The 12,965-nt window shown below is 35.0% G+C and overlaps 1 protein-coding gene across 2 annotated transcripts in view; it reads left to right on the top strand.

Annotated features, from left to right (window-relative positions):
• LOC150075172 (polyamine-transporting ATPase 13A3-like) overlaps nt 1–12,965 on the top strand; it is a 409,674-nt gene that overhangs the window by 217,282 nt on the left and 179,427 nt on the right. For both annotated transcript variants that reach the window (XM_090388296.1, XM_090388295.1), the window contains one exon: nt 5,141–5,233. In XM_090388296.1, the coding sequence (XP_090244422.1) occupies nt 5,141–5,233 (93 nt within the window). The remainder of the gene's footprint in view (nt 1–5,140; nt 5,234–12,965) is intronic.

Genomic DNA, 12,965 nt, shown 5'->3' with positions numbered 1-12,965 from the left:
TGTTAATTCATCTTAGAACTGAACTTAGTTAAATTGTGACCAAATCAATGAAAAATCTAATTTGTAACCTTTTTATCTTTGTTTCCCAGACAGCATGGTCTGAAGATGGGTATCAGCAAGATAACTGAAACATTACCCAATGTATATTAGTTTAGGTTAATGCTTAAATAAAATATATTAGTAACTCCACGTGGTATAAGAGTGATTTATGATATATATTTTTAATTCGTAATTTACCCATCATCTTAATATTCTTGATATTGTTAACCTGCCATTTCTTGTTGTGCTGCAGGATAACAGCTTCATAATAGGGTGTATGCGGGTTCCATGATTACGATTAATTATGGAACCCGCAACAGCCATAAGAAGCACTTCCTACCAAGAATGATAATGGGAATCATGTGTGGTCTAATATTACGACCTTTAAAATGTGAGTTATAATTTATGTGCTGCTCAAGCCAGTAATGTTTAGCAATGTCAGAAAGGGCGAAATTGGCCTGACAAATAGTTACCCATGCTCCTAGACACAATCACAAAGTCTCCATTGGGACTCGCCAAGGTAACAAACCCCATAGTCCAGTGATATTTGGACTGTGGGGTTTGTTACAGTTGATTGATTCTAGGGCTAAATCGATTATTCCCAGCAGGAGAATAATCGATTTAGCCCTAGAATCTATCAACTGCAATTTCTTTCCAAGAAGCTGGACACAACCAATATGGTAATGGTGCAACACCCTGACAATATTTGCAGATATGCCCAGGTAGTGGGGAATGTAAGCAGTGGCAATGGACTCACTGGTATGATCCGGACGGGCAACAGACCTACTATTATGTAACTGAAATCTATCTACAAGATGGAGAGAATATCCACACCCGGCCTAATTTTTGAAATTTAAACATCCCTGTTGGTAGCAAAATCACAATGGGACCACACATGATTAAATTTTTTTTTTACCCATCTTTTTCTTCTTTCCTCCTTTCCTGATAGGTTGATTTCCTCCTAGGTTGATAAAAGTAAAACTTTTATCAACCTAGATTTTGAAAGTTTTACTTTTGCCTTACCCATATAATATACAGTAAACCCCCGCTATTCGCTGGGGTTACGTTTCTGAGAAATGCCGCGAATACTGAGTTATGGCTCCCATAGTAATAAAGGGGTTCCGTTCCAAAGTATGAAATATATAAGAAAAACTAGTCTAAAATTTTGTATATGTATGTATTATGTGTACCTTCATAATATGACTACATAGTGAAATGCAAGCATATGGCATCGAAATGAAAATAAGAAACAATTTAATATTAAATGTAATATTTATTAGAAATTTCAAACCAGTGCCTTTGCTAGCTAAAAAATTTATCCCGCCTGTGCTATCACCAGTTTCGCTAAAATGTTGATAAAGGAGTTTTGCCTTTTCACGAATGATGAGTGAACTGTTAAGTTCACTCATCAATTTTATTTTGAGCTCAAGGAATTTTATTTTGAGTTCGGTCTTCTATCCACAGATTTAAAGCCTTTTCCATTTTTTCTAATTTAACATCACGAGTTACAGAGCAAATTTTTGAAGCAATTAGCGCGTTTTCACGGACACTAAGGCGGATTTTTTCTTCCGATTTCTTGATTGATTGTACCATTGACTCATTGATTTTATAATATTTTGCCACTGAGGAGACACTTTCAACATTAGAAATTTCATCTAATAACTCAATTTTATTCGCTAATGTCATCACTTTTGATCTTTTCACATTTCCCTTGTTATTCGTAGCCATATTTTTGTACGGGTTAGAAAGAACTTGTCCACAATAAAGTCACTTTCTTCCATTAACACTCTAGAAAAAGTCTGTTTTACACTGTAGAACGGTAGATTTATCACTTTTGTAAGCATATCAATTTATAAATTGATAAATTTATTCAATTTATAAGTACAGGAAACTCTTGATTAGTGCGGTTAATGAATCCTTGAAATATACCGCACATATTAAAACTGCACTAATCAAACTTAAGAAACAATGGGAATAATTATAATGAATCCTTGAAAATTATGAAATTGTAAAAACATATTTTTTCTTACTCAATACGTACCTATAATGCACTGCATAGTTCTTAAATTATTAAGGAATAAATTTAAAAAAAGATAGTATGATTTAAATTTTATTTTTTGCAAAAAAACTTATCTAACTTCAATTGAACAGTGGTAGCTTTCTTCCATGATTTTGCGATAACAATCAATTTGCTTATCTAACCCTCGACAAACGTTTATGCTTCTGTCTGCATCTGGATCAATCTCTAGTATGAGTTCTTTTTGCTTTTTAAAGTGTATTAAATAGTTCAAGTTTTTTGAATGAAATTTCTTTGGGAGAAAATTGCTTTTCTTCTGCTTCATTTTCGTCATCTTCCTCGTATGCATGTTGATGCCCAATTTCAAGAAGATCGTCGTTACTTAAGTCTTTTGAATGCGATTTTAATAATTCTCTAACGTTTTCTGAATCTACTTCCTCAAAGCCGAGGTCTTTTCCAATTGTAGTAATTTCATCAATAACTTTGTTGACAGGATTAATGAAACCGCAAAAATAATTTGCGCATTCAGGCAAAAGATTCTGCCAGACTGCTCTCATGCAGCTGTTCGTCATTTCTTCCCACGATTTGTGTATGTTCTCAACTGCTTCTTTAATATCGTAATATTAAAGAAGTTTAATATTAATAATAAAAGAATAAAATAATATGAGTTACCAGAGCAAATTTCAATTTCAGAGTGGTATGGGGTGCTGCTGTCGAGCGATTCCCATTCATTTAAGTTAGAAGACCCTGGTGAGTGCTTGTCACGTATTTGCCGCTTCAGGCGCCATTGTGAGTTGCCAAGCACTGCAAGAAAAAAACAGCGCATTAATCAAATTTGATAATGCATATATTAAGGGGATAGTATCAAAAAAATTTGCGCATTAATTAAAACTGCATTGTTCAAAACCGCATTAATCAAGGGTTTCCTGTATATAAATTAAAAGCAAACGACGAAACCTTCCATGACAAGCGCATAACACATACTGAAGAAGGATTAGCGAGAAACATCCACGCTCGCATTTTGTCACCCCTCTTCCCCCACCCACTGAGCGCTGTTTTGACTGGGAAAGATAATTTTAGCCACGCCCATGTTTTTTTGTGGCAGAAAATTTTCACAGCGCTTTAAAATTCACATTTTTTAAGATTTCATTTTATATTAAATCAGCGACCACGAATAGCAGGGGTTTACTGTATTTTAATATTAATAGGTTTCTGTATGTTTTCTGTTATATTTTTTTAATAAAGTTTTATTTCACCATTTCATTGGTTGTGACAATGTTTATTCTTAATATGCTTATGCACAGTGCTCAAGGCTTTTTTCCTAACATACATGAAGAATTTTTTAGGGATGGGAATGCCAGAAGGGAGTCAAATTCTGGCAGAGAGCTGAATGATTATGTGATAACTGAGAAGAAAGTGGGGGAGATTTGTTGAAGCTAAAAATACAAAATGCATCTAGGCTGAATGGAAGCTATCCAGTTATATTAAAGGAGGCAGCAAAACAGGTAAGCAAACTTTTAGCCATGATTATGAGAGCATCCCTGGTTTCAGGGGAGGATCAAAGGGGGATATAAGTAATTACAGACCTGTTAGCTTGAGTTCTGATTCATGGAAACTAATGGAATCACTAGTTAATGACTTATTATAGGACAGTCTTGACAGGAATGCAGTTATACCACAGTCACAGCATGGATTTGTGAGGGGTGATATTGTATGACAAATCTGATTTGATATTATGACACAGGTAACAAGGAACTGGATGCAAAAAAATAATTTTGACATCATATACTTAGATTTCAGAAAAGCTTTTAATACTGTTGTACATAAAATATTGCTGTACAAATTGGAACAGTGTGGCATTAAGGAAGAGTTGCTGCAATGGTTGAATAGGAGAAGGCAGAGAGTGGTTACCAATGGGCATTGCTCTTCTTGGACTAATGTTATTAGTGGAATCCCCCCCCCAGAGTGCTGGGCCCATTGTTGTTTTTCATATTTATTAATGACAGTATATTAGGCTTAATGTCTAAATTTACAGAGGTTGGGTTGGCAGGGTAATTAATCATAGTAATCGGGATATGCTACTGAAACCAGGTCTAGACAAATTACAGATAGGCTGAGAAGTGGCAGTTGAAGTTGAATATTGAAAAATGTAAGTTACTTCACATGGAGAGCAGCAATCTTAGATTAATGTACCAGCTGTATGGTATCATACTCAAGTCACTGGAGGATGAAAAAGATCTGGAGGTAATTGTGCAGACAGATATGGAGTTCTCTGAGTTGTGGCAGGACAGCTCGTTTGGTTTTGTCAGTGATATATATACAGGAATTTTGCCAGCAGGGATAAGGAGGTGATTATCCTATTGTATATAAGGCAATGATTAGGCCACATCTTGTACTGTATACAGATCTGAAAGCCTCATTTTAGAAAATATGTGGATCCATTGGAAAAGGTGCAGAGAAGAGCAACAAAGATTGATGAGATCAGCAAATGGATTCTCTTACCAGGAATTCTACTTATTATAGAAGTGTTCCAAACAAAACATTTAACTTGCTCTTTGTCAATTTGCAATGTGTGTCTGGCTTCCATCTCTCACTAGCCATTGTATCTTATGGGCATTTCAGGTAGGTTGCTATGGTATGGTCTAAGTATGCTAACGAATCCTAACAACAACAGTGGTTTGTGGAGCTCAGATATTGTCTCATTGCAGTTTTTTCATAAATTAATATAATTACTATTGAATTAATATAATTACATCACACAACTTCATAAACTCATATAAAATGGAGAAATAAATAGCCTAAGTGTAAAAAACTAGGTTTACAAGTAGTATGAGCTGCAATGTATGATATATGAAATGTATTTGATGGCCATAAATGACAATCTCTAGAACTGGGCTTCACGAAAAAAGGCATGTCTTAGAAAATCCCCCCATATGATGATTAGTTAAGTGCGAAAAAAAAGGTAATTGATAGCCTCATGTGTCAATTTTTTCTTTAACCCTGCAGCAGGTAATATGTTACAGATGTTTATAATAACAGAGCTTAAAAGAAATTGTTTATACAGAAAAGTATGCATTTATTTAGGAACTAGAAGAACCATTATATGGAGAGAAAACGTGCTTTGAAAAATTGCCAGCTCGCATAGTGCAACATAGAAGGAAGGAGCCTAATAGTAAAGTAAGACATTTCTATGAAAATGTAGCTTCTGCATTTTTATATAAAATAATAACAGCTTAGCATTAAATTTTAAACTGTTGGTATATAAAATTTAAATGAAGTAAGATACTTCTGTTTTTATATATAAAAAAGTAACTTCTCTTATTTTATGAGAAATAACAGCTTAGCATTAAATGCTGATCCATTAGTATAGTCTGAAAACTCTCCACGTTGATAATAGACTCATGTTCTTGATTTAAAATATAAATATTTTAAAAAATATTTATATTTTAGATATTTATAGTTTTATATTTTTTATAAATATATATTTTTTTTTCTCCATTTTTTCATAGTTTTTCTCCATAAAAAGTAAAAGTGTGATTTTTCCCATTACATTCAATATTTTGAAAAATAATTTTGTGAATTTTTACTTATTTATGTTTTGAATTTCATTGTTCATCTCTGGTTAATGAATTGACCATAAGACTAGGCTGTGTTCCATGAAATATATGGAATGCATCAAGCAAATGTTACATATCACAGTTTTAGGTTATATTGCATTAGACAATTTGAAACTGTATTTTTGCTTGTCAAGCTAAATTTTTCATATAACTATATTTTTCAGTAATATACCAAAAAAATGATATATGGGATGTTGAGGAATGAGAAAAGGAACAATGAAGAACCAGGGTTCCTAGTTGACACGGACAGAAAATTAGTCACAGATGAGAAGGGAATCAGGAAACAGTGATAGGACTATTTTACAACCCTGTTTAATGCTAATGCCAATGGAAAGGAGAGAAGAGGTGTAAGAAGAGAAGAATTAGCATTTACAATTTACAGTGGGAAAAGACAGCCCAAAAGTTGGCTTGATGAAGTAAATGAAACAGTGAAAAAGATGAATGGAAAATCACCTGGGGTTGATGAGTTACCAGTTGAAGTTATTAGGGCTGCTCGCAATATTGGATTAAAATGGCTGTATGATATTATTAGCCTAGTTTGGAAGGGGAAAATAATACCAGATGATTGGACAAAGGCAGTCATCATATCAATTTTTAAGAAAGGGTCCAGAAGAAAATGTAACAATTATAGGGGAATCATTTTATTATGCCACTGTGCTAAAATTTTTGAGCGAATACTCAAGACAAAATTAAGGAATAAAATAGAAGAGAGAATGAGGGAAGAACAATATGGATTTAGAAGAGGAAGGTCAATAATCAACCTGATACTTACTTTAAGAAAATTGCTAGAAAGACATTGGGAGTTTGCTGAGAGCCTCTTTCTGGTATTTTTAGACCTTGAAAAGCCATATGATAGTGTGCAAAGAGAAAAAGTGGGAAAGTCTGGAGAAAATGGTAATAGACAGGGAGAATGTTGTGATGATTAAAAATATGTATTCAAAGTGTGAAAGTTGTGTGAGGACAAAATTTGGGGACTCAGATTGGTTTCCATTGTCCAGTGGACTTCGACAGGGTAGTGTATTGTCACAACTACTTTTTATTATTGCCGTGAACAATATCCTTGTAGCGGTGGATGTTAAAAAAGGTGGAACAGCTGTGTTTGCAGATGATGTTGTCCTCTGGGTAAACAAGGAGGAAGAACTTCAAGAGAAACTAACACGTTGGGAAAGTGCAATCAGTGAGTATGGTCTAAAGATAAGTAGCCAATAAAAAAGCAAAGAGATGGTGATTGAGAGAGGGGGAGAAGTGAGTGTAAAAGGGATAAAATTAGGGAATGAAATGTTGGAAGTGGTGGACAATTTTAAGTACCTAGGGAGTGTATTAACAAATACTGGCAGCCTAGATATGGAAATAACAAGAATAGCAGCTAGTCAGCATTTCTTCTGTAACATTAACAGCCTGTTATGGGCTAGGGAAGATCTAATGAAGTGTAAAAAGCTGATAAATAGGGCATATTTTGTCCCTATTTTGACCTATGCTGCTGAGACGTGGAGGATGAATTAAAGGATTCCAGCAGAATCCAAGCAATGGAAATGAAGGTGATAAGGACTATGCTAGCTAAAACTAGAATAGATAAAATTAGAAATATTGACATTAGAATGAACTTGGGAATAGAAAGTTTGAAGGGGAAGATGACTGCATCATGTTTGCAATGGTTTGGACAAGTGAAGAGAATGAACTCGAACAGAATACCAAGAAGAATATTTGAGATGAAAATGGACAAGAAGAGGCCAAGAGGAAGATCCCAGAAAAGATAGAGAGATCAGATTAGGGATGATGTGGAAACAAAAGGAATTGAGTGGGAGAGAATGACAAGATAAGATTTGATAAGATAGAAAAAAATGGAAGGCTTTGATCACCTGACCCAACCCTAGGTTGGAACAGCGAAGAAAATACAGAAGACAAAGAAATGATGTGGTTTTTAAAAAGACACATAACAAGATTTTCTGTGTATTATTAGCATTAGTAGAAGCATATGATGATGCAAGAAAGCAAGCTTATATGTCATCAGCCAAAAAAAAAGAAAATCTCATTTCACTCATCCATTCGCTCCAAAAATTTTTGTCCCATTCTTCCTTGAATTTATTTAAGCTATGAACTTCCACAGTGACAGATGGAGGTTTGTTCCAGCAATCAACCATCCCCTGGCTAAAAGTAAATTACTGCACATCTATTCTACAACTGTCTTTCCTCAATTTGATTTTATGTCCCCTCAGGTGCATAATCTAAGCAAGAGGAAGCGTCCCATCAGCATTGAGCTTGCTCAAACCATTCAAGGCCTTATACATCTTAATCAGATCATCTCCCAGGTGCCTAGTCTCCAGACACTGCAATTTGCAGAACTTAAGCCTTTCTTGGTAATAGCAACCCCTGTTTCCCTCACCAATCTCGTTGCCCTTCTCTGTACTCGTTCCAGCAACTCTACATCCTTCCTAAAATGAGGCCTCCAGACCTGTATGCAGTACTCAAGGTGTGGCCTTACTATTGCCTTATACAAAGGGATAATCACCTCCTTACCCTTGCTAACAAAATTCCTGTGTATCATTGACAAGAACCCACGAGGTACTCTTGCTGCCTATCTGCACTTCTCAGAAAACGTCATATCTGAGTGCACAATTACCCTCAGGTCTTTTTCATTCTCCACTACCTTGAGTGTAGTACTGCACTGCACAGTTGTTACATTACTCTACGTTTACTGATACCCATATGCAGTACTTTGATCAACTTTTCTAGATCCTGTTGCAGTAGCATACTGTCATTGCTGTCGTTAACAACCATGCCAACCTTCATATCATCTCTAAACTTGGACATTAAGCCTGATATACCTTCATCAATATCATTAATAAATATATATATAAAACACCAATGGGCCAACACAGAACTCTGGGGGGCTCTACTAATAACATTAGTCTACGACGAGCAGTGTCCACTGATTAGCACTCTGTCTTCTTCCACTCAACCATCCCTTTATCCATAGCAGCAACTAGCCCTTAATGCCATACTGCTCCAGTTTGTACAGCAGTCTTCCATGTGCAACAGTATCAAAAGCTTTCCTGAAATCTAAGTATATGATATCAAAATTATTTTTTGCTTCCAGTTCATTTGTGACCACATCGTAGTATCCAATCAAATTGATCAGACAAGATTTCCCTTTAACAAACCTATGCTGCATTTGAACTATAACCGCAGTCTTGTCTAGATGAACCTGCAATGTTTCTTTACTCAGTGACTGCATTATTTTCCCCAGGACAGAAATTAAACTAACAGGTCTGTAATTACTCGTGTGCCACTTTTTGATCCCCTTTGTGAATTGGGTATACAACCACTCTCCGATTAACGTAAGGGTTGCGTTCCATGGAACTCTACATAAGGTGGATTTTACATAAGTCGGAATTTCTCCCAATACTCAATCAATTCGCTGAATTGATTGAATCAAAAAAGAAATGTTCGACGAACATGTGAATAGAATTATTTATTGTATTTATTCAATTTTTTATCTCATACGCAGCAAAAATTACAAAAGCGTGAAATTTAATTAAGTATAAAATTACAAAAAAAGAGAGGAGACAGGCTAAAGTCAGTAAGTTTTATCTCTCGAGCATCGCTCCCAGAATCGATTCTTCAGCTGATAAGTACACCGCTGCGGAGGTTGAGGACTGTGGAGATTTAGAAGCGGTCGGCCGCTCAACCTTACGAAAGAACATATTAATGTATTACTGGACAGTGGCTTTTTCTTTTCATTGTAGATTTCTTTGTAGCAAGCAAGCATATCATTCACCCCTCTGTTAACTTTTAAGAATCGTTCGCTGTCAGGATCCATCTTCTGAAAACTCACCATTGCCGATGCAATTTCACAAAATGCTATTGCCATCTCTCTGGTGATGAAGCGTCTCGGCTCCTCATTTGGTTCGTCTTTTGCTTCATCAGCATTTTCTTCTTTCATTATCACTGTCTGCAAGTCAAGTTCTTCGTTAGATAATTCCTTCTCTTCTTCCTCTATTAACTCCTCCACATCTTTGGCAACAACCTCCAACTGAATTAGCTCTGCAACCTTTACAATCTTATCTGTAATCTCTTCATATGATTCATCTTTTTCAAACCCTTCAAAGCCTTTTATGTGCCGTGGGCATATATTACTTCCATGCACCATTTAAAACAACTTTTAGTAATTTCTGCCCAGGACTTATTAATGTTTAAGATGGTGTGGTAAATATTTTTACAATTGTAAGATTTCCAAAAGTCTCTTAACTTAAAATTTTTCTCACTGTCTACTATAGACAATGCCTGAGCAAACGTTGTGTAAATAGTATGGTTTTAAATTCGAAATAACATCCTGATCCATAGGTTGGATGAGTGAAGTCGTGTTTGGTGGTAGAAATATGACTCCCGCCTTCAAATTGAAATCGTCTAGATGCGTAGAATGTACAGGAGCATTATCTAATAGAAGCAAACTCTTGAAAGGAACGTCGTTGTCTTTACAATGTTTTTCAACCTCAGGAATGAAGCAGCATTTAAACCAATCCTCAAAGAGAGATATTGTTATCCCTGCTCTCTGGTTCGATTGTAAATGCACGGGTAGGGTGGCTTTATTGATGCCCTTAAATGCACAAGGATTTCCAGAATGGTACACAAGCAGTGGTTTTAATCTGTAATATCCCACTGCATTAGCCGCAAGCAAGAGTGTGACCCTATCTTTTGAAGCCTTGAAACCTGGCATTGTCTTTTCATCTTTGGCAGTGTATGTTTGAGCCGGCATTTTTTTCCAATACGGAGCAGTCTCATCAACGATAAAAATTTGCTGCGTTGAATATAACTGTGATAGCAACACCTCAAATTTTCCAACAAAATCCATAAGCTCCTTCAAAGTTCCATTTCCTCAATGTTGCTATCACAATATTCAGTGATAGCAACACTGGGGGTGATGGGACATTGAAGAGAATGACGATATCACTGAAGCCACTCTGTGTGGAGCAATTATTATCTTGATTTCAGTTGATACAATATTGTCCCAAGCAATAACATGAGTACCAGCCAAGACAATCCACTTTGGCTGCAAATTTTTCCCTCCTATGCTGTAGAGCAAGTTCCTTATTAGCTGGGCTTTATATTTTCTCTTTCTCTCTTGAGGTATAAATGATGCTTTTAATCCAGTTGCTGCATAAAACCTTGTGGTATCAGAACATATGTTCTTCAGCTTAAGTGTCTCAGCAGAATGTGCTGTACAGTGATCTAGGATCACCAAATGTTCCCTTTTCTGAATCCATTATTCTGTCCTCTCTCAATAACCAAGACTGAAAAATTTTGACTACAAGTCAAGCACTCCTGTTGACTTCATAATTGCAGGGAAGCTGGTGGACTACTTTAAAACATCTTGACTTAGAAAATTTTCCAATCACAAGTAAATGCAATTTTGTACTGCCTTTCTTTGCAGCATAACAGAATAATACTTTTTTTCTTTACTTATTCCACAATTACAAGATTCTCTTCAAACAGAAAGCTTTTTGTTTGGGAATAAATTAAACTTTAATTAGCGTTATACTAAGCTTAGAGTTTGTAATGTATTAACTAAATTTATAATAAATGGATTTTTATGTATAAAAGCCTATCCTTTATCAGGGGAACAATATGTGTCTTGTATAAATAAGGAAGAAAAATATATACCAAGTTTGCATTAATGAGATTCTACTGTAATGACTTTTGCAAAAATTAAATCCTTTCCCTTTAATAAAAGATTTTACTTTTAATTTACCATTAATTCAAAAATTAATCAGTTTAATTAATGCAGATAAGTGTTCTTTTTACCAATTAATTACCTGCATTTCAAAATAGGCCATTCAACAATTAGATTTAAAAAAAAAAGTGATTGGTGGAGGAAAGAATTAAAATTTAGAAGAAAAGTAGATTTGCTGAATACCTGAAAAGTTGGTAGGTCTGCTAATATTTCTGATTTTTTTTTTCTCGCTCTAAGTCTGTTTTGTTACCATTAACCATGAATTTCTTGACCTTTCTTCCTTAACACTCTGGTCATATTGCTAAGTAGCTTCTTTTTGTGTTCCTGAATATTTTCTATGTGTAATTAGATTTTTTTTTTTATGTTGTTCAATGCATTCTGTTATCTCATATGGTTCTGGAACCTGCATCTTGACCTGCACATAGTTGGAATTGATGCATTTGGGGTTAGAGACACACTTAAAGGCCATTTTGTGTACTCTTAATTTAGCCATTTTCCATACTGTTGATTTAGTCCAGTGGTTTTCAACATTTTTTAAATAACGGCACCCCTAAGTAATTTATTTTATTTTGTGGCACCCCTACTCAATGCTCCCAAAGCTGAATACAAGCGAAAGGCAAAAAGGTCCCATGTTTGATACAGGTATGTTCGTAGCTACATCTTACTGCCATATAAATAAAAAATATCTTGTATAAATATAAAACACTACTGTTTTCGAAAACAAGAGCAATTCTGTCATTTTAAGCACTATTTCTGTGTTTAGCAACTCAAAATCTATAAAGTAAACTTACTTTTATGCCCGTAACAAGATATGACCCAAATTTTGTTGTTCAGTATAATTGAATGCTAGTAGCATATTAAATAAATTTGACAAATTTTAAGTATTGGTTAAAATGCAGACATTTTAAAATAAAATGCAGACATTGTAGGGATATTGGAGATGTAGTGTTACTCAGACATAAGGGATGTAGAATTTGAATATGGGGAGTACAATGTGTACAGAAAGGGCAGAGAGGACAGAACAGATGGGGTTTTTTTTAGTTAAGTAGCATATTAAATATAAGGCAATGCATCCAGTTGACATGGATGGCCATTGCAGTTTGAGTTAGTTTGGTGTGACATGACTGGGAAAACACAAATGAGAGTGAAGGAGTGTTATAGATCTGATGAATATAACAAACAGCTGTACAGAGAAGTTCAGTGGGCCAGTAATTCAGATTGTCTTATAAGGAGACTAACTGCTGATGATATTGTTCCGGTTGAAGACAAACTACAGTTACACGATGGATTTTTTAGGGATGCCAGAAGGGAGTCAAATTCCGGTGTGGAGCTGCATGATTTTGTAATAACTGAGAGGAAAGTGGAAGAGAAATTGTTCAAACTAAATGTAAAACAGGCTAGTAATAAATCCAACAAAATTGGTGTAGATGACCTTTAGAAACAAGTTAGTTAATGTACACCTGCATTACATTTCAGGTGTGTTCATTTTTTTTTTTTTTTTTTTTTTTTGTAATGTTTTCATGTCTGTAATTAATAGATGTCAAATGGTAAATATAGTTAT

The sequence above is a fragment of the Mastigoproctus giganteus genome, chromosome 14, assembly GCF_048544385.1.
Source record: "Mastigoproctus giganteus isolate SK-2022 chromosome 14, ASM4854438v1, whole genome shotgun sequence".
NCBI lineage: Eukaryota > Metazoa > Arthropoda > Arachnida > Uropygi > Thelyphonidae > Mastigoproctus > Mastigoproctus giganteus.
This window is presented reverse-complemented; position numbering and strand designations above follow the sequence as displayed.